The 27,013-nt window shown below is 34.2% G+C and overlaps 1 protein-coding gene across 2 annotated transcripts; it reads left to right on the top strand.

Annotated features, from left to right (window-relative positions):
* ACS (acetyl-CoA synthetase) lies at positions 1-27,013 on the top strand. Of its 2 annotated transcripts, none has more exons than XM_006844668.4 (18): positions 1-647; positions 1,068-1,211; positions 2,204-2,359; positions 2,513-2,635; positions 4,538-4,706; positions 18,006-18,088; positions 18,242-18,343; positions 18,490-18,578; positions 20,924-21,014; positions 21,682-21,795; positions 22,931-23,007; positions 23,135-23,213; positions 23,791-23,859; positions 23,967-24,142; positions 24,358-24,414; positions 25,388-25,478; positions 25,559-25,657; positions 26,543-27,013. In XM_006844668.4, the coding sequence occupies exons 1-18, from the start codon at positions 432-434 to the stop codon at positions 26,726-26,728; spliced, it is 2,121 nt and encodes a 706-aa protein (XP_006844731.3). In that variant the 5' UTR covers positions 1-431; the 3' UTR covers positions 26,729-27,013. The 2 variants fall into 2 exon arrangements, with proteins under 2 accessions (XP_006844731.3, XP_020522942.2); XM_020667283.2 differs by having other exon boundaries at positions 25,559-25,691; positions 26,543-26,600.

Genomic DNA, 27,013 nt, shown 5'->3' with positions numbered 1-27,013 from the left:
AACTCGCAATTTGTGGTTCCCCGATTTTCTCTTTCCGCCTCTCTGCAATTCCTCATCCTCTCTCTTCGATTCCAGCGTTTTCTATAAAAGCTCTCTCTCCTTTGTTTCTCTCTCATCAACCGAGCTCTTTTTTTCTCTCTCCTCATTGTTTTCCTTGTTCTTCTTTTGGTGCGGTCCATGATTCTCTCTCTCATCAATCGAGCTCTTCGGTTCTCTTTCCTCATTCCAGCTCTTTGTGTCTATCTCCTGATTTAAACTCTTCGTTTGTCTCTCCTCGATCGAGTCCTTTGTCTTCGTGTTGTTCTTCTTCTGGTGCGGTTGACTTTCTCTCTCATCAACCTAGCTCTTTGTTTCTCTCTCCTCAATCGGGCTCTTCTTCTTCTGGTGCGGGTCGCTTTCTCTGTCTAGGTGGAAGGCGCTCTTCTGGTTCAATGGCGTCGCCTTTGGGTTCTAGGAATGCAAAAGGCGTTGTGACGTCTGGTCATCTTAGGCATGTGGAATCAATGGCGACCCTGCCTTCTGGCGCTGGAAAGATATCTCACTTGAACGCTGTTATTCTTGGTGAATCTCTTGCTTCTGAGGAGGATGATCTGGTTTTTCCAAGTCAGGAGTTTACTAGTCAAGCGCTGGTTTCATCGCCGGAGCAGGTGATTTTTGATAGAGAAATGAGCTTTCTTTTGCTCTTATTGCTTTGAATTTTAGGAGTTTTTAGGTTGATTTCATGGTACCATTCGATTCAGTGATTAAGGATGGAGGGTTCCTTAAATTTGCATCTCAATGGAACAGTTATTATGAATTGAGGATTTTTCAAATTTGGAGGAATGCTGGACATGCTCTGAAAAATTTGAAAATTAACTTGGCTCTCGCAGAATATCCTATCAAAGTTTAAAAAGGTGCAATTTTCTGAAAAGGCCAAATTCTGAAGTCAAAGTCAGAAACTTTTTGGCAAACCTTTTTTTTAAACTCAGACAAACTTCAAAAAATCTGTGATCTCTGTGTCATTGTAATGGTTTTTCTTTCACATTTGAAATGTTAATTTCTTATACTTCTCTTTGGCTCTGGATCAGTATATGTCCATGTACAAGCGATCCATTGAAGATCCGGCCGGTTTCTGGTCTGATATAGCTTCAAAGTTTTATTGGGAAGTTAAATGGGGGGAGAAAGTCTTCTCAGAGAATATGGACATTCGTAAAGGGACTGTGAATATTGAGGTAAGCAAGCTAAGCATTAAAATCACAATGGAGAATATCCACTTTCAGTATTTCTTTGTCTTTTTTGAACTGCTTTTTGGTATTTATAAATTCAAAATTGTCATAGAAATGGACATAGTAAAGTTGGCATAGATATAGAGATGAACAAAAGCAATCATGTTTAGCGCATGTTTCATATCTATACGGATCAAGTTTTTTGTTGGGAAAACAATAGGTTCAGCTATTTGTGATGTTTCTTTTTTTTGTTTTTTTTATATGATGCATTTTTTAATCCCTGTTTCCAAACTTTGACACATAATTAATGATTAGTGAGTGATAATGAAATATCAAATTTTAATAATTAATAATTAGGTTGATCATCAATAGTTAAGTCCTTTTCAAGCAGATTAAAGTTTCAAAATCTAGGACCATTCTGCATTTTCGAGTATTTAAATGATCGATATACATTTTATTATTTAAATGATCGATATACATTTTATTTTATTAGAGATTTTTCCCATTGATGTGGCACAATGTTTGATGAAATGCTTTTTCCTTTTTTGATCATTAAAGTACTAGAGCATTCAAAGTAAAAATCTGCTTAAATTTGCTCTGCACTTACAGCTTTTGCCATGTTTTTGGAGTTTCTTTTTGGCTTATAGAACTAAGAACACCTTTCTGAATCTCTCAAAGAGAATTATCAAGCTTATATATCTTGATGTGACCTTTTGAGCATAAACCGGATGGTACCGATAAACAGTGAACGATTATATCCTTATTTCTTGTGAATCTATTTTATTTATATCACTGTACAGATTTAGTACTGTTGTGTTTAATTTTGAATCCTGGTCGCATGGTATTGCTATATTGAATGGCCTGAACTCTGAAGCCCCCACATGATGGTCTAGTGTAGGTTGAGTTTGTAATATCTTGAATCGTCTAGTTTTAGAGTGGTGCCGTATATGGCATGCTTTGAGCTGGAAAAGCATATATTAACTTTTAATTCTGACCAGTGGTTCAAAGGTGGCAGAACAAACATATGCTATAACGCACTGGATAGACACATCCAAGCTGGAAATGGTGGACAGATTGCTATATATTGGGAAGGCAATGAGCCTGGTCAAGATGGGAATTTGACATACAGCCAACTGTTGGAGAAAGTTTGCCAGGTAAAGTGAACCATTTAATTTTCTTAATGCATCAGCACTATTGACCTGTACCTATCTGGTAATTAAATTAGAACCAGGTTCCCCTCCCCATAAATTTTACCCTTTTAATCTTGACATGATGTTTACGAGATCTTTTATTTCTTCCATGAACAGTTAGCCAATTACTTGAGAGACATTGGAGTAAGAAAGGGAGATGCGGTTGCTATCTATTTACCCATGCTTGCAGAGTTACCCATTGCAATGCTGGCATGTGCGCGCATTGGAGCTGTTCATTCAGTATGTGCAATTACTCGTCATTGCGTTGTTTTAATGTCAAGTTTTGTATCTGAAATTTGTTTTATTTCTCCTTTTTCACTTGCTTGTAATGAGGTTCTATTCAATGTGGGCATGAAATCAAAGTATAGGTGGTCAGGGTTTTGGGTGCCACAACATGATGTCTTGACTTCCATTTTTATCACGGGTAGGGGACCCTAGCCCTACTGATCGACCCCCACCCCTTCATCCCCCCCCCCCCCCCCCCCCCAAAAAAAAAACAACAAAAAAATAAAAATAAAATCAAAGGCCCAAAAAAAAAGACAGAAAAGATTCTATCCAATCTCAACATTTGTTTGCTTTCGAGGTTTCTTCAGTTTGGTCAGGACAAAGAAGCGCTTTGGTGCTTCAGTTGATTCTAGGAAAACTTGAGTTTTTTTTTTTTTTAATATTAAAATATTAAAATAATTTAAGTATGTATAAAAATGAATAATAGCAAATTAGGAGAAATAGAGGATGAGTTTCAACGAGATTTGGGAAATCTGACACGTGAAGTAATATTAAAGAGTTCTGTTTATTTATTTTTGATATCTAGTTAATACCAGAGGAAGAAATTTTTATCTCTTTATTTAATTTAATTAAAATGGAATCTCCAATAATGAAATTTTTTTTATGGGGCCCCAAAAAATTCAGTGTTAATATACGTGCCAAGAATCAATACCCTCCAAATGCTAAGTATAGATATGATTTACATGTCTTAATAATATAGTATATCAATATTATTGATATTTGATATTGATTTACATGTCTTAATAATATAATATATTAATATTATTAATATATGAGACTGTTTGGATATTTCACTGTTCTGAGAATGTTATATACTGCTATGATTTATATTTCTTAATGTTTCAATGTTTTGACAATATTATATACTAAGATTATTGATATATGAATCAAAGTCTGTTTCATAGACATAATATATTAATTCTTTCAGTTAAAGGTAAGGTTTTGATGAGTCAATCAACTCATCTATTTGCATGAGTTTTCGCTCCAAAATCCATCTCTTGGGGTTGAGACCCTCAGCCATGGTGAACATGAATTAAAAAAAGAAGGTATTTTTTGAGGTGTTTTTAACACCGTCCATTTTAGGTTTGGTGGGGCCACATTTTTTCACATCCATTTTTAAGATGAATGTTTGATGTGTTTGGGGGACACTTACATGGAAGTTTGTCCCCCTGCCACATGAAATACTTTTCCTTCAATTAATGCCTTTAGAAGATATACCATGATTCAATAAAATGTGGTACTCCAAAAGATGCTCCCATGGGATCATACTGTGCACTACTCCCTAGGGCAAAAGACTTATTAGGAGTAATTTTTTGATCGAAATTTTTGGCATCCAATAGTATCACTAGATGATCATTGTCCAAAAAAATATCAGATTTTGAGTTTTTGAACACTTGGATCTGCTCCAAAACTTGGAGTGTCCTCATTCAATCTTAGGACACTTCTTTTAAGAAACATATAAATGTTTGTAATTTTTTTTTATGTATGCAATTTTTTCTTTTTGAGGTTGATTGCTAGGTTGAGGAGGTCACATCCCTAAATTTGGGGTATGCTCCTAGATTAGGTTTTTACCTGAAGGAACATACACACACTGGAGCATAAATTTTTTGACAAAAAAGAAAAAGAAAAAGATGGGGGACTTGCCTTTTCTCTTTGCTTGGCGTGGCTCGAAAACTCAAGGCCATATTCAGGCATACTCGGTTGCGCTTGACCATATATGTACATTATTTTCTTGAAATGCTTGTAATTTGTATCTGGACATGAATTATGCAAATGCATGTATGGTGATACCTCTGTGATATTTTACTGGGATTTAAGTCACATCCCATTGCTCACCTCTTAATTTTACCTTTTTAGGTGGTATTTGCTGGATTTTCTGCAGAATCTCTTGCGCAAAGAATTATAGACTGCAAACCAAAAGTCATCATAACGTGCAACGCAGTTCGTAGGGGTTCAAAAATCATCTATCTCAAAGACATTGTTGATTCCGCTCTGGTCGAATCATCGAAGAATGGGACATCTGTAGGTATATATTTCTTACCAGATTTGAACACCTAGTATGTTCACACTCAACTGATATGTGCGATTAGTTATCATTAAATGATATAATATGTGAAGAGTCTTATGTTGACAACTTTTCAATACTTGTGTATTCGCAATAATACTGAATTTTTGGAAGGAGTTGTGCATAACACTTTTACCTCAAGACGGAGTTTGTGCATAAACAGTGTTTCAAAAAGTGCTAGGCGGAACCCAGGCGACCATGGGGGTCCAGGCTGCCCAGCGCCTAGGCGGGCGCCCAGAACCTGGGCGGCCCAAGTTCTGGCCCTTGATAGAGGGACTCACGGTGTGACTGAGGGTATAGCCATAATCCCAGTTAAAAAAAAAGATAGAAGTCGATAAGAGAATTTTGATAATCCATAATACCATAATCCATATTTTCATACAATGCTCAAACAGTAAAACCATACAAGCATACACTGATAGTCTAATACACTGTAGACTGTACACACAAAAGTTAGATAGTAGAACTAGAAACTAGAAATAAGAAAAAATAATATACAGAAATTCAGAAAATAGACAATCTAGGACACAATAGTCAATACAACAGTCAACAGTCAATAATCAACACCAAGAATCTTCACTCTTCAGTCATCATTATCATGATCATCATCATCATCATCATCCTTACCAGAAGGAATAGGGCAAGCTTCATCATATGTGTCAGAATCGAAGCCATCATCATCAGTGTCGTCTCTCTCTTCAATATAACGCTCGTGCTCTGCTGTTTCTTCTGAATCTGTCTCTTCCTCCTCATCTTCTTTTATCTCCATCTTACTAGTATGTGCAGATGAGGCCCTAGGAGTCTTGGCTACTCTACACTTTTCTATCTTTTTGTGCTTCTCTGAACTCAAATATTGTATAATTTCCTCCTTGGTAGTCTTAGGAACATTTTTACACGGGGCAACATCCTCCTTAATGCTAGCAAGGTGTTTTTTAAACCGATAAATGCCCCATTAGTATCTTTTCCACAATAATTACATTTAATACGATTTTTGTCATTCGGATTCGGGTTATAACCATACTTCCAACTCGGATCACCACTTTTAAAAGAACCTGGAGAAGATATTTCCACAGAACAAGGCTCATTTTCATCATTTTCTGGTTCTTTTAAATTCAGAAGTTGTCTAATCTCATCCCAAATAGCTTCAGGAACCTTTTTACAAAAAGTAACATTCCCTTTAATACCGGCAAGATGTTTCTTGAATCGGTTAATACTTCCATTAGTATCTTTGTCACAAAAATTGCACCTTGTACAATTTTTATCATTTGTTTTTGGGTTATGACCATACTTTCAACCTGGATCACTTCTTCTAGAAGTAGCAGAAATAGACCTATTCAAATGACAACGATTTTTTTTATGTTTTTATTTTACAGAACTCATATATTGCTTAATCTCCTCTCTAATGGCTTCAGGAATATTTTTATAAGGGGCAACATCCCCCTTAATATAAAAATTTCTTTTGTTATAAAAAAAAAGAAAAAAAAAAAGTCCCCTTTAATATCGTTAAGATATTTCTTAAACGGGTTTATAACCCCTTTCGTATCTTTTTCACAAAAATTGCATCTAATACAATTTTTGTCATTTGGATTCAAGTTATATCCACATTGCCAACCCGGATCTCCACTTCGACTAGATCCTGAAGAAGACATCTCAAAATAATATAAGCAATCTAAGAAATAAAATTTTGCACCTCGAACTCCATATTCCCACCTTTGAGATGTTTTCTGGTGCTAGAATAATAAAAAACACCCTCTAATAGGATTATAAATCTCCAAAATTAAATCAAATCTGCCTGGGTGATATTTGGATCCGTTTTCTGTAACTTTGAGAAACACTTCGATCTTATGAAAGCCACAAAATTTAGTTTTCTTGAGGTTTATTTCTCTCTAAAATGGGTTCTTGTGGGTTTAGGTTTGAAATGAACCTAAAACCCATCCTTTAAATCCTTTATATTTAAAAAAAAAAAAATCAATGCAATAAAAAAATAAAATAAATTTTCGCCCCTAGGCCGGGCGCAAGCCCTGGGCGGTCGCTCAGGGGTGGTTGCTGGGCGCCCTCCCAGGGATTGCTGCCCAGTTTGGCCATCCACAAATTGACACCAAACTTGGTCGAGTATTGTTGAGACCTGGCCGGCTGACCCTAGCAAGTCCTGACCCAACTCCAGGGTTTAAAACATTGATTTCGTAAATATGAGATTAAAGATGAAATGATTTTGATTAATGTCAAGTTATTGTCCATCTTAAGAAAGAGAATAATACGTCTTTAGACTCTAATTTTATTCATATTGCATTAGATATCATGATTTGAACTTCTAATGCAGAAAGTGGTCCAGCTCAATGCATATGTAAGGATTATAATTACTAGTGGAATTCACGTGCTCCGCACGTGATTTGATTTTTCTTGAAATAAATTATAAGGTTTTTCTATTAAGGGTGTGGTTTACATAAGGTTGCAACCATAAACCATCAAAGTAAGGTGCACCATCAAATTTTATCATAAGATGTAATTTTGGCGTAAAAAATGCATAGGATGTTCTGAGAATCTATTTTCATCTCTAATTATAAAATTTTAGACTAAAAAAATGGTTCAAATTAAGTAGATCTATAAACACATGAAGGTATTGAAATTGGATGGTTCGGATAATATGTTGCAAGATGCACTATTTTTGAGACACAAAATCTTTTTTCTTTTTCACATTCATACATCTCGATGTGGAGATAATCAATTAGAGAGGAGATAATCAATTAGACGGTTTTTCCAACTTAAAAATAGTCTTTTACAATGGATTTTTTAAGTGCACCTTAATTCTACATTTTAAGAGCGTTATGTTTATGGTGCTGATTTGTTGTGTTGCCAACTCAATTTGTGTGATGAGTTTCGGTGTCAACTATAAGTGGCTCTAGAGATACTAAGAAAAAAGTAATAGTGAAAGTTTCCTACTATAGGAACTTGTAAGAACGACTATGTGACTTAAATTGAGTCAGAACATATGTAACTTAGTAATTTTATAATTTGATTGATAAGTTGATATTATACTTATAAAGGAATAAATAATTTATTAAGATTTAAAGTTAATATTAATATTAAGTAAGCTATTGTTTAGAACAATACAACATGTCATTTTTGTGGTGGCACTATATTGTGTTTCTCGCACAAGTTGTGTTATTATTTTAAAGAAGTACTAATCTTAAGTAAGCCACTGATTTGAGCAATGGAAAGTGTCATTTTTGTGGTGCCACTGTGTTGTACTACTTCCTACTTGACTTATGAAATTCATTTTAAAGTAATTAACATCAATGTAGAATTTATTTAAAGTGGACATATTGTTTCATTATAGAGTTTAAAGGGACATGTTCATTAGATTGCTTTAAAATTATAAATTGGAAGTTCTTTATTATGATCTTGCTAGATTATATTATAGGTTTGTTTTCAATTAATCTTGTAGTAGTGCAATGTGTCATTTTTATGTTGGCGCTATATTGTGTTACCCGCTTAACTTGTGTCAAATTTATTTCAAAGAAGTCAACATGAATGTAGAATTTATTTAAAATGAATATTGTATTTCATTATATATTTGAAAGGGGCATGTGCATTACAAACTAATAGGGGAGTTTAATGCTTTAATTGCGTAGAAGAAAAAAATAGAAGTTTTTCACGGTGGTCTTGCTAGACTATATTGTAGGTTTATCTGTAATTGACGTTATGTTTTTAAGTCCATTAGATGTATTAATTAATTTTTCAAATAAAAGTTACAATTTATTATAATTTTTATAACTTATCAAAATAATTTAAATATTTATAAGTTCTTAGCTATCAGTTACAAATATGTATTTGTATATATATGCGTTGCATATATGTATGGAAAAAGCTGGGGCTAGCCCGTTAGCTCATATGAACATATGAGCCCAACGGCCTAAATTGAATCTGGGCTGATTTGACGATCACGGATGTCTGGTAGTGTTTGAATTTTATTTATTTTTCTACAAATCCAAATCACTTGAAATTTTATGCTTTTTTCATAAAAAATAGGTGAATCTTTGAAAAAATATTAAAAAAATATTTTACATGAAATAAATTGACCAAAATGCCTTGAAAAGTTTTGGGGGGTATTTTGGTCATTTTGTTTTCCTCGGAAATTTTTTTTGATATTTTTATTAGGTGCGCCTTGATGAGAAGAACACACACCTAAAATTTCAAGTGATTTGGATTTGTAGAAAAAAAATAAAATTCAAGCATTACCCGACATCCGTGATTGTCAGATCGGCCCATATTCAATTTGAGCCGTTGGGCTCATATGTTCATATGAGCTAGTGGGCTAACCCCAGCTTTTTCCTATATGTATAATTTATAATTTGCAACATATATATAACAATTTAGATATTTTTATGTTTTATATATATATATATATATATATATATATATATATATATATATATATATATATATATATATATATGAGAAATGATCCTATAGGACCCTCCCCCGCCCATGTGTGTAGGACCTTAAAGGATCACCATTAAATTGGCACGGATCTATAGAAAAGTCAAGTCCCACATCCATATGGTTTTACTGGTTTTCTAGATATTCGTGCCAACTTTAATGGTGATCCTTTGGAGTCCTACACATATGGGTGGGGGAGGGTTTTATAGAATCATTACTATATATATATATATGGAAAAGTCTTCCCAACGCTTATAGGCGAAAATGAACAGTGATTTCGTCTGCCCTCTTCACCGCTCCAAGTTCTTCGCTCGGTCACGATTGTTCGTTAGTGTTTCATTTTTTATTTTTTTTCTACAAATGGGAATGATCTGAAATTTGGAGAGCGTGTACATCTTAGTGAGACTCACTTAATAAAAATATAAAAAAATAATATGCAATTTTTTTTAACCAAAATACCCCCAAAACTTTAGGGGTATTTTGGTCAATTTCTTTCATATAAAATATTTTTTTGATATTTTTCGTAGATTCGCCTATTTTTGATGAACACAGGCTCCAAATTTCAGGTCATTCCGATCGTAAAAAAAAAAGTGAAAAATGAAACACTAATGGACAATTGTGACCTTGCGATAAACTTTGGACGGTGATGAGGGTAGGCGAAATCACTGTTCATTTTCGCCTTTAGGTGTTTGTAGTATCTTCCTATATATATATATATATATATATATATATATATATATATAACAAACAAGTATTTTTCTTTTTCGCTTTCGTTTAAAGGATTAATCCTTTACAAATTTTTTATAAAATTTCTTTTTCTTACTGGAAGGATTTTCTCGTTTTGAAAATGATTTATACTTTCTACCTCTTCGATATTTTTCTTTATGATGTGAACCAGATGGTAGAAAGGTATTATAACCAAACTGTTCACAAAAATCTCCAAGCTCTTTTTTCCTTGTCATTCGTTGCTTGTCTATTTGCCTTCGAAGCTTAAGGTCTGTGCAGAGAGCAAGACCTTCGCACAAATTTCTGCCGATAATTCTGCAAGTGTATATTGGGAGTACGGTATAATACCATTGTGCTTATTTTAAAGCCTTGTTTTAACCTTTTCAACAAAAAGGTTTGGAAGGCCGAAAATGAATTTTTCTTTTCAGTGATCTGCTTTGCTATCTTCTCTTGATAATAGCTTTGAATAAAAGACATCTTTATACCATTTGAAATGGAACAGTGTTAGACATCGAACGGCTAATAGAGCAGTGCTTCCAACAACGTGGTGTAACTGTATAGATTAAAGTATTTATTGCATCTTCTTCATCTACAAATGTTTCTTGGACTTGACTTGCCCTGGGCCTATTTCTGTTTTAACCATCCATTTCTTAGTAGCATTCAAAATTTGATTTCTGGCAGATTCGTCTCAGTGGAAATCCTACCATCCTTGGAGCCAGCCAGTAAATCCACATACAATAGCTTTAGCAATTTCGTGGTCCTTATTGCCACTAGCTTTGCATGCAGTAGCATGCATAGTCATGTGCTTCATTAAATCAAGCACTTGTGCTTCAGAAAAGCCATCGATGTTCCAGTTTACTATAGACTTTCTAGAATAGGATATTGAACTAGAGATTAAGTCTTCTTCAATTTGAAAGTCTACAAGAGTAGGCCTAGGATAATATATTCTGGTCTGGGCTAAGGCCTGGTTTTCCTTCGTAATCAATTTTATTTATTTCTAGGCTTTCTATTTTAAAAGAAATTTCCATTTCTACTATTTCTTGATCAGTATAGTCATTATTTTCCTGTACAACATTTACTCCTTTTCCTTTGTTAGAGATATTTAAATCTGAAAGTTTCGTAACTAATTCATTCACAAGTTCTTGGTTATCTTCTTTCTTTTTCATATCTTGTAAGTTAAACTGTCTTGCTTCAATCATGGGAGGAGGCTTGAATAATAGAGCTTCTTTGGTTTTCTCCTCTTTTTTAGAAGCATATTTTTGAGTGTTGAGAATATTCTCAATTCTAGTAGTTTGGTTCCCTAAAGAATTGAAGGAAAAGATTGGTATAATTGTTTTGTTCTATAACATAGGCTATACCCTCTACTTGTGCAACTTGGTTTTTATTGTTTTGTTCCATTTTAAAAGGGGTGGCCTTAGCATCAGCCTTTTCTCTTTTTAGTACAATAGCAGTTTCAGGTGGATGAACTGCCTCTATTGTTTTACCCTCACTTGTATGAAAGGTCTGAAAAGTCTTTGTAGCTACATTAATTTCCTGTTTAGGAAATTGCGGGATAGTAATTCCTCTTTGCTTAAGTATATACCTAAGTCAGCCAAAGAATTTAATATTCTTTTTATGTTCTATCAAAAACTTATTATACTTTTCATGAAAAATTTCTCTGAGTCTCCCTTCAAACTCATTTAGAAACCATTCTCTAATTTTTTTATTTTCATCAGAGTTAAAATCCTTTTTTAACCATTCTTTATCTATTTGAAATTCCTCTTGTCTTTGAATGACATTCATTCAAAATTCAAAATCTGAATAGGTAGGCTCTTCTTGCTCAACTTTTCGTTCGGAAGAGTAATCAGAAGTCTATACATAGTTTGTTGCATCTGTTCAGAGGTTTTTCTTAAACCTTCTAATACAATCCTATCAATATGGGATCGTTCATAATCTGTTGTAGGAACAAATGAGGTACACACTCTAGCAGGTATCTTAGGAGGGCATTAGTTATGTTCAGTCTTGTTCTCCTTGATGATGGATATTGTATTTCAATTTCACCATCGGGATATTCAACTATCTGTTCAGGTTCACTATTTTCTAGAATTCTCGGTTGGGTTTCAGAGTGGAGAGACCATCTTTCAGGTAATTTAATCTGATTCCATGTTACCGTCTTAGGTATCACTAAATTAGATTTTTCTATATTTGTTTGGAAGAACACTATTTATCCCTTCATATCCATTTGTCTGGCATTTGGACATTAGGTATTCATAACCTTATAACAAATTGTATGAACAAAAGCAAGGTTTTGGGGTCCTGGATCCATATCAAACCTTGGAGTTTTTAGGTTTAAAGTTAAAACTTTTAAAAGGTTTGGATCTGATAGTGCCATAGAAAAATTTGGAAAACAGTTAAAATAGATAGGACCATTGCATAGACCAGATTCTACGATTCCTAAAAGGGAATCAATAAAATGTCTATGCCAATTATCTCTGAGGCAGAGAAGGACAAAGTTATTTAACCCTGTTTTGGTTATTGGCTTAACCGCTACTTGAACCAACCCGATATGCAGATAATTAAAATTTTTTTTTTTTTGCTCTTCTATCATTCTGTTAGATAGAAGCTGGAAACTGTCTTGGGTTTCCGTGACAGATATAATTTTTTCAATTGTTTTAATTGAGAAGTCACTTCTGAAATCAAAAGTTCCTTTTTTGAAAATATCCTGAATTGGAACTTTTGGAATGTTACAATTTTGATTTTGTTTTTCTATATTGTTTATAATTATTTCATCCTTATTATTAACGCGTAAGATATTTGAACTAGAACTAGCAGAAGCCGATCTTTTAGATAGGGTTATGAGAAAATTTGCCATTAGAATAAATATTACAGCTTGGACCTGAGTCAACCGGAAACAATCCCTACACTTTCAAACGCCTTCTATGCTTAATAGCGATTTTTGGGTCACTGTGACTTTAGATCTTTGGCATTATATTAAATTCTTTTGGGTCAAATTTTATAGTTAACCACTGTAATAACCTGAGGCTCTGATACCAAATTTGAAGCGAAAGTTTACAATATAATAAAAGATAAGACAACACAATAGAATAAGATGGATTTAAAGACAACTATCTTATATTAAAACAGGGAAAACTTACATAATAAGGAACAATTGTCAAAGCAGAAAGAGAAGTTGGACACACCAAGGAAAGAGGACACACCACCAGATATACAAACTAAGAGAGAAATTATTGAGAGAGAGAAAGAGTGATCCCTTAGAGAAGAGAAGAACTGAAGAGAATATTACGAGACTTAGAGGTGCCTTTAACAAGAGGGGTGGCTCCCTTTTATAGACTCGTCTGGTCGGTGGACTTAAGATCTTTTTCAGTCCACACAGTAGTGTCGGTAGACTTGAAAGCCTTTGAAGTCCGCACAGTAGTGTCGGTGGACTTGAAAGCCTTTGAAGTCCGCACAATGGTGTCGGTGGACTTGAAATCTGCCAAATAGTAAAAATGCTATAGTAACCAGTGATTGCTACAGTGACCTCTGCTACAGTGATTACGATAGTGGCCCTTGCTACAGTAATTTCTCGTGAAAATTCATATTTCTTCGGTTTTTCTGATGCCTTTTTTGGTATGGTTTGGGACACGTGTCCTAGATAGACTGTAGTCGGGCCGTCCCTTATCTTGAACAGTTTTTTAATTGTTTTGTGAGGTGAAAGGTTCAGAATATCTGGATCAAATTCTTCTTCATTCTGCCCTTCATCATCTATTTGGGAGGTAGACATTTTGTCTTCCTCTTCTCACAAAGCCATCAAGAGCTGCTTTTTAAGCTCTGTTTTTTAAATTTGTTTAGTGTCTATTTGGTTTAAATAGTCCATTAACTCATTGGCTTCGTTAGTGATGGTTAGATTAATTAGGACAATCTTTTTTAAAGTAATTTTTTCTTTCTCAAGTTACATATAGGTAAAATTATCCCACCATTTGACATAAACTTGCCTTTCTAGATTTGGAATATAATCCCACTATCATTATCATCTTCATTTAAAATGTATTCCCATCTCATTATCCAAGGGATTTCATATAAAATCCATATATATATATATATATATATATATATATATAATACACCAATTTTTTTATAGTGAATTATGAATTCCATTGTGGCACTATGTCATGCCACCCACTAAAGTTATGTCGAATTTATTTAAGAAAAATACCATGAATGTAGAATTTATTTAGATCTGGTATAAAACAAAATCATGATTTTAATATTGTAATTCAAGAAATTTGCTTCCTTCCTTAATTGCATTTCATAACATTTCTTCCTTCATATTTTTTTTAATCTTGATATTGCACCTATAAAGTCATAAAATAGGTAACTAAGATTAAAAAAAATTACCTAATAATTTGATCACCAAAATGTTTAAAGTAAATAAATGAAAAGGTGAGTGATCTCATGTGCACCTTTTGTGCAAGAAGAATATTTTTATTTATGATTTAATATTAATAATTCAAATCTAATTTATTAATTATGATATTTATCAATTATAATTTTTATTTATATTTAAAGTTATAAAATTTATTCTATATTTATAAATACAAATTATAATTTATAGTTACAATTATAAAGTTTAGTTTATATTTTAAGCTCATTTATTAAATAATTTTAATATTTTTATGTTTTGATATTATTCCTATAAGAAATTTATTTTTTTTAAATAAATATTTAAATTAACATAGTAAGTATGTTAATTAATAAATAATAATTTTTGAGTAATGATACTATGAGACCCTCCCACACCCATGTGAGTAGGGCCCCAAAGGATCACCATTAAATTTCAACACAGATCTCTATAAAAGTTATCTCATGGGTGTAGGACTTGGGTGAATGGGTTTATTGATAACTTTTCTAGGGATCTGTATCAAAATTTAATGATGATCCTTTGGGGTCCTACTCACATGGGTGTGGGAGGGTCTCATAGTATCATTACTCATAATTTTTATATAAAGTTAATAATAGCTTTTGAATGAACTAGTGGGAAACAACATGAATGTAAAATTTGTAACATAAGTGTAATTTTTTAAGCCAAATATGTTGTTTTATTTTAAATTTGTGAAATATTTTATCAAAGTGAGAGTATAATTTTTAATACCACAATTATAAACTGCAATTTCTTTTGGCTTTTAAGTAAAATTTTGAATTTCCAAAGTAAAATTTTGAATTTTCAAAGTATAATAGATATAACGACGTATCTTAATTTTATTGCATAAAATTTGTAATAGATATAACGACCTGTCTTAATTTTATTGCATAAAATTTGTAATTGCATGTTATATTTACTATTTTAATTATTTTATAAAAACTAGTAATAATAAATTTGATGATAACAATAGAGTGCCAAATTAAAGAAAGGGTGCAGTTGGCATACGGACGCCTCCGTGGGCATAGAGGTACGGTGCCCTTCAAATTTTATCATGGTCTATAATTTTGATGTAAAATGTTACTAGGATTATCTCAAAATCTATTTTTATATCTAATTATAAAATTTTAAATTTCAAAAGTGGTTAAAATCAAGTAGATCTATAAACATATGAAAGTCTTGAAAATGGACGGTGTAGATAATATGTTGTAAAATGCACTATTTCTGAGGCTTAAAATCTTTTTAATTTTCATGGTCATACATTTCGATGTCAAGATGATCAATCAAAGGGTTTTTCAACATTAAAACTACCTTTTTTGATGGATTTTTGAGGGGCATTCGTAGTTCTACATTATAAGGTAACATCCTTATATAAACTTTTTCCTTAAAGAAAATATCATATACTTGTATATTATTAAAGATAATGAGAGTATTGTCTTTTACTATAAAGATATTGGCTATTTTGGAAGAGTGAAAATTAACTTTAGTTCATTTATTTTTTTAAAAATTAACTTTAGTTCATTTATTGATGTACACGACTCCCCCAACACGTGGAAGATGGAAGATGTAAAAGTATATTGTCTAAAGTGCACCCATAAGAGCACACTGTATAATTGATCCATTAAGTAAAATATTTGTCGATGGTATTTTATGTATGCTACATGTGTGAATCTATTTTTAAAAATGTATTTTAAAAAGGAAAAATATAAATTTTGAGTTGTTAGTAAAAGTTTGTGGTGAGAGATCATACACGCTTCGTCAAATAAGATCAGCTTTTATGTTGTGTTGTTAGGATTTTCTCACCTATGGCCTTTGTATAGTATATGCAATAATGAACATATGTAGTATGCCACTAAAGTGTGAGCTATTTATTGATTGGAATGAAATAATGGGAAATAACATGAATGTAAAATTTATAACATGAGTGCATAATTTTTTTAAATAAAACATTTTGTTTCATATTAAAGTTGTTAAATATTTTATCAAAGTGAAAGTATAATTCTTAATATCAAATTATAAATTTTAATTTATTTTAGCTTTTAAGTAAAATTTGAATTTCAAAGTATAATAGATATAACAACGTTTTTTAGTTTATTTCATAAAATTTGTTATTGCAAATTATATTTATGATTTTAATTATTATGTAAACATTAATAAGGAATAAATTTGATAATAATAATGGAATGAAAAATTAAAGAAAATACTATATACTTGTGTATTTGATAATAGCAATAGAATGAAAAATTAAAGAAAATACTCTATACATGTATATTTGATAATAGCAATAGAATAATAACAATGGAATGAAAAATTAAAGAAAATACTCTATACTTGTATATTATTATATTATTAAAGATATGGAGAGTATTATCTTTTACAATAAAAGTATTGGTTATTTTGGAAGAATGAAAATTCACCTTTTATGTTCATTTAATTCTTGTACACCACTCCCACATGGAAGATGTAAAAGTATATTTTCTAAAGTGAGTGCACCCTTAAGAACACACTGTATGCTTGATCCATCAAGAAAAATATTTATTAATAGTATTTTATGTATGCTAAATATGGGGATCTATTTTTAAAAGTATATTTTAAAAAGAAAACATTTAAATTGAGTTCTTAGTAGAAGTTTGTAGTGAGAGATCATACACCCTTTGGCACGTAAGATCAACTTCTATGTTATTTTGTTAGCATTAGGTCCATTTATATGCAATAATGAATGGACCTATGTAATGAGTGATGGACACGTAGGTACTGTAGGTACACCATCCAAACCTAACTTACTTCTCTTTATTCTCCATCCTAACCAAACTCCAAACCTAAGAAGAATTTCTTGATTGACACCTAGTCACGACCTGCTCATGTTTTATATATAACATATATTTTTCATAGTAGCAGGAACACCAAGTTGTCTTCATGTCCTTGTAGAGCACTGCAAACATTTAAGTTGAGCATTTTAGTTAGATCATCTCTATTTTTCTCATTGCCTCTGTCTTTGGTGAAAAATATCCACAAGTTCTAATAATGAAAATCTCTTCTGAGACTTCCAATATATGCTATTATTATATTTAAAATGGCACTAGACTTTCATTTATCGGCTACCTCGATTGGTGACTTATTTCTTCTAACAGATAATATTTCTCTCAGAATCACCTTATCTCTACTATTACACTTCAAAAGAGCACCATCCTATTTAATATTTAAATAATCGTGCCATAGGCTGGCCTTGGTTGTTTGAGTATATTAGTGCTTGGTTGGCCTGATGAATAAGTTACAGGGGCAGGACCTTGCTGGACTATCCATGGATCCAGTTTGACAAAAAATGAGTTAACTGACTGGTCCATTGTTGTGAAAATAACATTGGTTGCACTAGATGGTGAGAGTGATTAAGCAGTAATCCTGCAATGAGCTTCTAATAAATATCAGTCTCACTGATATTCCATGTGATGACGTTAAAAATTGATTTCTCTTATGAAAATTGATCCCTGAATATTCTCCTCCTGTATGGTTGTAGTTTCAATCTTGGAATTGTTGGCACAGTGGCAGTCCCATTTCTTGAGTTGTGAAATGTATAGATTATGGATCTAATTGTTTATTTAGTCAATAAATTATCTATAGGTATAACCTCACTTATTTTAGTTATGAGTATTTTATCATTCAGATATGCTCAAGAAAACCCCTTTTTTTATGAGCAGATGTTTGCCTTACTTGTGAGAATCAGTCAGCCATGAATAGAGAATCAACAAAATGGCAGGAGGGAAGGGATTTTTGGTGGCAGGTGGGGTGATCTTATATTCTCAGTTTGCCAACCATATCTCCAGTGGCACCAAAAGTTTTTATATTTACTGTTCAACTAGTGAAGAGTGGTGTTTCTTTTGTTAAGATTTTCTGTTTTCCCATATTATTTACTTAAAACTATCAACTGGTTCAGGATATCATCCCAAAATACTCAACAGTGTCTACCATTGAGTGGGTTGATGCAGAAGATCCACTTTTTCTCCTGTACACTAGCGGCAGCACTGGGAAGCCAAAGGTGACTAACCATGTGAAGTTCATTTAGATAGGGTCACAAAATACCATGCAGCACTTATCAAAGAAAAATCAATGCCATCTAATACCTTATCTTGTGACGGTACAGTGATTTCTTACTAGATTTGAATATTTTTGATGCATGAGCAGGGTGTTTTGCATACTACAGGGGGTTATATGATATACACCGCGACAACATTCAAATATGCGTTTGATTACAAGCCAACTGATATCTATTGGTATGTGGGACTCGTGGGCGTGTATTGTTCTTGATAAGCTTTAATCCTTGTTCCTTGTCCCTTAAACTTTGTTTTAGAGGCCAGCATCCCCTTTTGGGTGAGTGACTTAAAGGGCTTGAAGTCTTGAAGTTTGTCCCCCAAAACCAAACAAGCAGATTTACCGTTCGTTACTCAGTTTATTATCATAGTATTATGTTTGGAAGCAGACCATAGGAGTGTGTATTTTGACCTGGTTTTTGCTCAATCAGTGCATGATTATTAAACTATTTTGATTTTGTTTATGGTCATTGTTTCAATCTCAAGCCGCCCCTCTATTATTTGCCCTATTTGAGCTTATGTTTTTGACGTACCATGATGTGCCCAACTTTATATAAGGGCCGTAACCCGGTGCTAGTCCTGCTTACGTAGGGCCCCGAGAGGGGTGAGATGGAAACGTTCCTAACCTTTGGCTTTTTATGCACAAAGTAGCCGCTCTTGGGACTCCCGTGCTCTTGCGCTCACACCAAGTGACGTCCCCTTTATGTGCCCAACTTTATATACAAAACACCAAGAAAAAACGAAGAAAGTCTTCTAGTTTCCAGCCATTGCAGCTGCTTCCTTCGCTAGAGCATCAACTTCCTGGTTTCCTTCCCTCCAAGTATACATCTACACGACGAGCATATTCCTGCAAAGTTAATCAATCTTGTCAAACATTTGTGCCAGGAACCAAGGAGGGGGCGGAAGAAGACGGTCCCTGTGCCCAAGAAATGGTGTTCTTGGAATCTTCCTCTACAACATTGGAGTGTAGATTGAGAGGTTGAATGAGCTTGAGCCCTTGCAAGAGTGCTACCACCTCAGCCTGCATAGAGTTGCCATGGCCAATATGTTTGGAATCCAAAGCCACACTAGTATTGAGGTGGTCTCTGAGGATGGCTCTACTCCTGATGGGCCTGAATTTCAGAGGGAGCACCAGTCGAAATTGAGCTTTAGCTGGCCCTGTGGAGGGGGCCTCCAATTTGATGCCCTGGGTAGGCGCTTGTGGTTATGCCGTGCTACCATTCATACTTTTAGAGCCAAAACAAGAAGAATGCAAAATAAGGATGTGGATTTGATGCAGATCTCATTTTAGCCCCTCTTTAAAACTCGAGAATGAGTTTCTCACAACCAGAGGAGATTGACACAGACACTAGATGGACAGATATGGATTTCTATGTGGATCTTAATTAAGGGGATTAATGGATATAATTTGTGGATTTTACGGTTTATTTTTGGTGTTCTTCAACTGTAGGTTATTGGGGTTTAGTAAGTTAGAAATTATGTTTTTATTGTTTTTCATTTTAGTTGTTATTTCTAATTTTATTAACTGTAGAATTAGTCATTTATTTTAAGTTCATAATGGATGGCTAGGATTAGATGGGGATGGATAGCTAGGATTTTGTAGGAACTTTTTAGGGTTTTGAGTTTATTTAAATACTTGTTATTGAAATGTTTTTGGGGAGATCAGTTATTATTTTATGGAGAAATTTGAGTTAATAAAATTTGGGAGGTAAATTTCTCTTTGCTTTTGTGATTTTTTCTTCCTTCTCTACCCTTCTTTCTCCATGTCGTCGATTATACTTTCTGTGAATTAAGGTGCTGATTTGTGAAGAATCAACCCTAATTTGCTTCACATCTGCAGCAAACAAACCTCTCTCCCCCTGAAAACAAAGGTTCTTGTTCTCTTGACATCGATAAGATAGATTTTTCGCTTGTTATTGTTGAAGTTAGTAGTCGGGGAAATTAAGGTTTTCTTGTCAAGCTATTGCTCGGAGTAGTTTTCTGAATTTGTATTTAGAGATGGTGTAGCCATATATACCTGATCTTTTCTCTGATATTTGACTGAGGAGCACATACAGCCTGTGCGTTGGTGTTATTCTGGTTTTTGTTCTTGTCATTTGTTTAATCTCTCATTATCTGCCTTCTCTTCATATACTCAGCTCCATGGACGTGCATATAGTGCACATTCAATGTCTGCTTACAAATTACAGAAACAGCCTTCATCCTTGAACATTACAGATGGAAACATATTTCTAAATTCTGTTGTTCATGAACACTGCAAGGACTGGGATGTGGCATGAATGATCATGCTGTTGCTCATATATCTCTATGAATATTTTTTGGTGGTCATCTCTCATATACATCAGTCTATTATGCTGTAACAATCTGAAGATATCCTTGGATCAATAATTGATGTGATACATATTTCTCAACCCATATTTATAGTTAAATAGTTCACATTGTATATATGTCACATGTCATTGGAGATTCATTATCCTGGTTTGAATTATTGATGAACTAAGAGCTCATGCCTCGTTTCCATGTTTCAGGTGTACTGCTGATTGTGGTTGGATTACCGGACACAGCTATGTTACGTATGGTCCATTATTGAATGGAGCCACTGTAGTGGTTTACGAAGGGGTAATAATTTGGAGCTTTCCATTTATAAAAGATCATTCACTTGTTTGGGCTTGTAACAACATTTTCCTGATGCATTTATCAGACATGATGCAGGTGTTACATGGGCAGACCTTGGGAGAAAACTGTTAACTTTGAAATACACATGTTCATTGAATTCCTTGTGATAAAGTTCATCATCATCATCAAAGCCTTTTCCCACTAATTGGGGTTGGCTTCTTGTGATAAAATTAATCTGATATTTTACTCTCATGAAATATACCATTGGGAGGTTTGACTATGGTGTTTTTCTTACTTGCTCATAGCGTGTCCTAGAGGCATTGATAGCTGCTTTGCAACGTGATTCCATTGGGACATCTAAAATAGATATTCCAGTTAACCTCTGAGATCTTCTTTGGAGTTCTAAAAAACAGTTGCTTATGTCTACATTATGTTGCAAGATTGTACTTTTTATCTTTTGAATGTAGCTTTGTTAATGAATTTTCTTATTTTGTTCATGGTATCAATAATTTTTCTGCTATGATAATAGCATCTCTCTTCCTCTTGTTTCTAACTTGTCTCTTTATGTAATTTAGGTAATGTTCTTCCTTACCCTTATTGTAAAGGGAAATCTATTAACTGAAGATTTCGAATTCCATTTGTTGACATTATCTTTTGGTTTTATGTGCAGGCACCAAATTATCCTGATTCTGGTCGTTGCTGGGATATTGTTGATAAATACAAAGTGACAATATTCTACACAGCACCAACATTAATCCGGTCTCTAATGAGGGACGGTGATGAGGCAAGGGATCTATTTTGATTTATTATCTTATAGTTAGTTTTCTTGGCAAGCGTTTTTAGTTTTGGTAGGATTATACATCCTTTTTATGAATTAGTTCTGGAGTTTTACATTAAAGCACCATAATTACTCTTGGGCTAGTTACTTACATTTGATTCCTAGCAAGTTTGATTTTTCAATAGAACTGACCTGATGCAAGATTTTCTATTGGCACTTCTATTATAATGTTTAACATATCTAGAAGGGGTTTCTCTATAACCATAATTACCTTTCCTTAATGATCCTACAAGGTGGTCAATATTATTTTTCTGTTCTTGGTGAACTTCTATGCAAGTTCGATGGGCCATTAATATATATGCACAAGGTTACTGGTGGACAGACTTTACCAAGAATATCGGTAGATATTTTTGTTGATTAGAAACTTGTTTTTCCTCTATCAGGAATATCTCCCCAATGGATTTATTGGGTGTCTGTTATAAATGTTTCATTATTTTCTTAGAAGATTCCAAGGCATACCTCCTGTTTATTGCTTTCACTATATGGAAAACATGGGCCTCCAATTGTCCTTTTCCTTCTCTCAATTTGATGCATGTATAACTAGGTGAGGGGAGAGAGAGAGAGAGAGAGTTCAGGGTAGGACAGTTTGGAAAGAGAGAGAGTGTGTGTTCAGGGTAAGACAGTTTGGAAAGTCGGGTGTTGGGCATGAAAGAGCATATTGGGTGTTTCTCTCATCTCTGACCAACTCTTGGCTTTCCTTATATTCTCTCTATTTTGAATAGGAAACTAAATTTCTTCTGATTGAAATCAAAGAGAGAGAGAGAGAGATAAACATAGTATGAGAGATATGCAATAGAGATACTCAATAGAAATTCATATTTGTAGGGGATATTTTCCTAATCATGTCTGTGTACATGTTATTTCCATTGAAAATCTTTGTAATTTAGATTTTGAGAGATCCTCACTTTCAACTTAAGAAGCAATAATCATTATGCACCCTCTATAGTCATTTGCTGATATTTGTTATCTCTAAGTTATTAAATTATATTTTTTGGATTTGATGCAAAATGCCACACGCGCAAAGCGTATGTGGCATGAATAAGAGCCAGAATATTAAGAGCATGCTTCTATGCCATTGCAGTTTGTTACCCGTTACTCTAGAAAATCCTTACGAGTGCTTGGAAGTGTGGGCGAGCCAATAAACCCTAGCGCATGGAGGTTTGTGTCATCATCAAAATACTGATTTACCTTCAAAATTTTCTGGTTTTTCTTTTATATTAGGCGCTGTATGTTGTCGATATTTACCCTTAAAGTTCTGTGTGAAATATCCTGGTTGCTCTTTTAGGTGGTTTTACAATGTGATTGGAGGTGCACGAAGCCCTATATCTGACACATGGTGGCAAACTGAGACAGGTGGCTTTATGGTCAGTTCTCACTCTGCTGATTCGGCTAATGCGGTCTCAACTCTTTCGTCCTTTGAGCAAAGATCTGTATAAAATAATGCTGCTGGAACAAAAATTTGTATAGAGCATGTATACTATGGTCCCTTAGGAGCACAGTTTAGCTACTCCCTTGGTCAGATGACCTACTTGGGAGGATTTTTCAATCTGAAATTGTGGTAACCACCTTAGAATCATTAGACAATTATTCTCAAAAAAAAAAAAAAATTGAAATTTGAGTTTTCTAACACTTAGATCTCACCCCCTAAAAATTGGACAATTTCTATTCAATCTTAAGACATTATTTTTTTGAAGTGCTTAGAGGGTGGAATCAGGGGATTTTTATTCATTAAGGTTAATCTAAAGGTTGAAGAGGTTATATCCCCAACATTTGGGGTTCTAAAACTAATCTTAGGTGGGGTTTTACCTGAGGGAGTAAATAGACAATATTTTTTTTTGGGTGAATGGTAAATTAACAGTATGCTCCTGAGGGAGTAGAATATCTTTGGCATTTATAAAATTGTTAGGAAACTTTCATGGCTTACGCTTGGATTTGATGCAGATTACTCCTTTACCAGGTGCCTGGCCTCAGAAGCCTGGATCTGCCACATTTCCGTTCTTTGGGGTCCAGGTTTGCATACCATATCATGTGAAGGATGATTTGATCATAACAGTAAAAAAGGTTCCTCTTTGTATTACGACGTGTTCTCATCTTTTTCTATTGGAATTGTTATGCAGCCTGTCATAGTGGATGAGAAAGGAACTGAGATTGAAGGTGAATGCAGTGGATATCTGTGTGTGAAGAATTCATGGCCTGGGGCTTTTAGAACTCTTTATGGTGACCATGAAAGATATGAAACAACATACTTTAAGCCATTTCCAGGCTATTATTTCACCGGTGATGGTTGCAGTAGGTATGTTCTGAGAGTTTACAGCTCACAATCATTACAATTATGTGCTTTCAGCTCCGTCTGCAATGAACATGGCTCATGTACCATCAGAAAGCAAGTGTTTTTTTATAGTCTGATTCATACTTAGTTATTATGCAGTTTTGAGTTCCATATGGAGTTGTCATTTGTCAATTTGTGTTTTTTCCTGTTCTCTTTTGGCTGATCTTTTCATTTATCAGAGATAAGGATGGTTACCATTGGCTCACTGGGAGGGTTGATGATGTTATTAATGTCAGGTACTTATGGATTTGTTTTACCTTTTTTATGCTTTTAGGTATGTGTTCTGCAGGGGTATGCAATTTCCCAGGAAATTTACCATTCCACACCTAAAAGTTGAACTATTTAACATCTCACCGAAATTCTTTATCTAATTTCAAATAACCCATCATATATTTGATCAGATTTCATATAGTCCATCAAATGATATGTCATTATTTGTTTTGAAATTTATCAAATCATCCCTCATCATTATAATCCGAGCCTTTTTTAACTATTTGGGATCGGCTACACGAGTCCTGGTACACCATTCTGTTCTTTAAGGGTCATACCCTCAGTGAGGCCATAAGTCCTCATGCCTTCTCTCAGTATGTCCAACCATGTGTTTTTGGGCCTATCCCTTGCTTTTTTTGAGCCTTCCACTTGAATCAATTCGTACCTCTTAACAATTGTTGTACTGGGTTTGCCCTTTTTTTCAAATCATACATAGGAGGAAATATTAAATAGTTCTACTCTTAGGTGTGCTTTAATAAATTTCCCTAATCCTCCCTTCTCTCCCTTTCATTTTTGCGACAAATGTAATCTCTCTTGCACGCACATACACACATGCGTGCGCATGCACACTACATGCATATGTAGGTGGCTCAGCTGTGATAATTTGTGTCCCAAGATGTTACCCATCCTAATATTTACTTTTACAGGCATACTTAAGTTTAAATCATATGTGTGCATTTATTCCTTGTAATTGTGTATTTGTGTGTGTAGACGGCCCCAATTAGTTTTGGGATAAGGCTCAGATGATGATGAATTGTGTATTTGTGTTGTGTTTGAAGAGAGAGAGAGAGAGAGAGATAGAGAGAGAGGCCTAAAGTTTTCTATTTTTTATTTTTTTATTTTTTTATTTTTTTATTTATTATTTGTGTATAGCCGACCCCAAATAATTGGATAAGGCCAGGATGATGATGATGATGATGATGATTTGTGTGTATGCAGTGGACACCGAATTGGCACAGCAGAAGTAGAGTCAGCTCTTGTTTCTCACCCAAAATGTGCAGAGGCTGCTGTTGTTGGAGTGGAGCATGAGGTAGCCATTGTTATTAACTAAAGAGTGCTTTCGTCCCTCCAAACTTCCTCTTCTAATCGTCTCTGCATCCATGTTTACAGGTCAAAGGACAAGGTCTATATGCATTTGTTACTCTGGTGGAAGGGGAACCTTACAGTGAAGAACTTCGTAAGAGCCTCGTATTAGCTGTTCGAAATCAGGTTTATTCCTAACTTGCTGCCTTTTCTTGACATGGTAGGTTATACTAATTGATTTGCTCGATTTCATTATTGATAGAGTTGTCCATATGGAATGTCTAATCGTAATGCTCCTTTTAATATGATTGTTGCACCTAAAATGGCATTAATATTGATATTTGCAACCTGGATTTTGCTCTCTTCACCCCTACACGTGGTTGGAATAAGCTAAAAAAGGGTGCTAGGTTGCAAACACATGAAGTGGAAGTCACCGTTTCCATTTATGTATTATTTTCTTTTCTCCCATAATCTTGTTTCATAAATTCCCCATGGATTACTAAAAGGGAAGTGTACAGTAAGACGGTTTTACCCTTACTACAACAAATGCCACAATCATCTGTAATTGACCCTTAGATTTGAAAAAGGGTGGCTGGTGGTCTACTGTTGAGCATGCTCGGAGTCTGTGAAAAGTCTCCTTGAGCTTCGAACAGAAAAATGACACAGCTCAGCATCCGATTTTACATCTGATGGCTTGTGGTGTTTGTGACCTTTGTGTTTGAACGCTATCTTATTGGATACAATCCCTTACAAATAATTCGTTTTTCCAAATCTTGGTTTTTATGCCCTTTTCGGTTATGTTGGTGCAACCAATCAACTGTAAACTCCTCTCTCGCTCTCTCTCCATGCGTATGCTTACTTTCTCTTGCAGCTCTCTCTCTACCCCCCTCCTCCCTCAGGCTTTTGGCATATGGATAGAAAATTGATTTGGGTGAGGGAGGTCAAGAATTTGAACCCTTGAAGTTTGTCCCAGAAAACCTAAACTAACTGTCCTAGCGAATTGTACATATACAAGTAGACGTCTAAATATGTACATAGACCTTAATGTTTGAGGGTGTTGTTGAATTTCAGATTGGAGCCTTTGCAGCTCCTGACAAAGTACATTGGGCCCCAGGCCTGCCGAAAACAAGAAGTGGGAAAATCATGAGGAGGATTCTTAGGAAGATTGCTTCGAGACAGTTAGATGAGCTCGGCGACACCAGCACACTTGCAGATCCTGGAGTCGTTGAGCAATTAATAGCACTAAATGATTGCTAGAGCTAGAGTGCGTTGCCGATCTAATTTAGAGAGCGAAGAGGGGGAGCGATGGGAATAAGCAGCCCAATTTTTAGAGAGAGAAGAATAAGCATCTGAGCTTTTAGCTCTAAAGTCGCCCACATCAACAGGGCTTATGTATTGAAGAAATCCAGATTTACACTGTTTATGTTTGAACTATTATCCCCATGTTCTTTCGTTTCTCTATAATGTATCAGCTTGAAACATTAGTTATTAACTGAACAAATATAGGATGTGAGAAATGAGAAAATTGTTCTATCTGACCAA

Source organism: Amborella trichopoda, chromosome 6 (assembly GCF_054954075.1).
Source record: "Amborella trichopoda isolate Santa Cruz 75 chromosome 6, AtrichopodaSantaCruz75HAP2 v2.0, whole genome shotgun sequence".
NCBI classification, from domain to species: Eukaryota; Viridiplantae; Streptophyta; class Magnoliopsida; order Amborellales; family Amborellaceae; genus Amborella; species Amborella trichopoda.
Note: the sequence above shows the minus strand (reverse complement) of the source record. Positions and strands in the feature narration are given on the sequence as shown.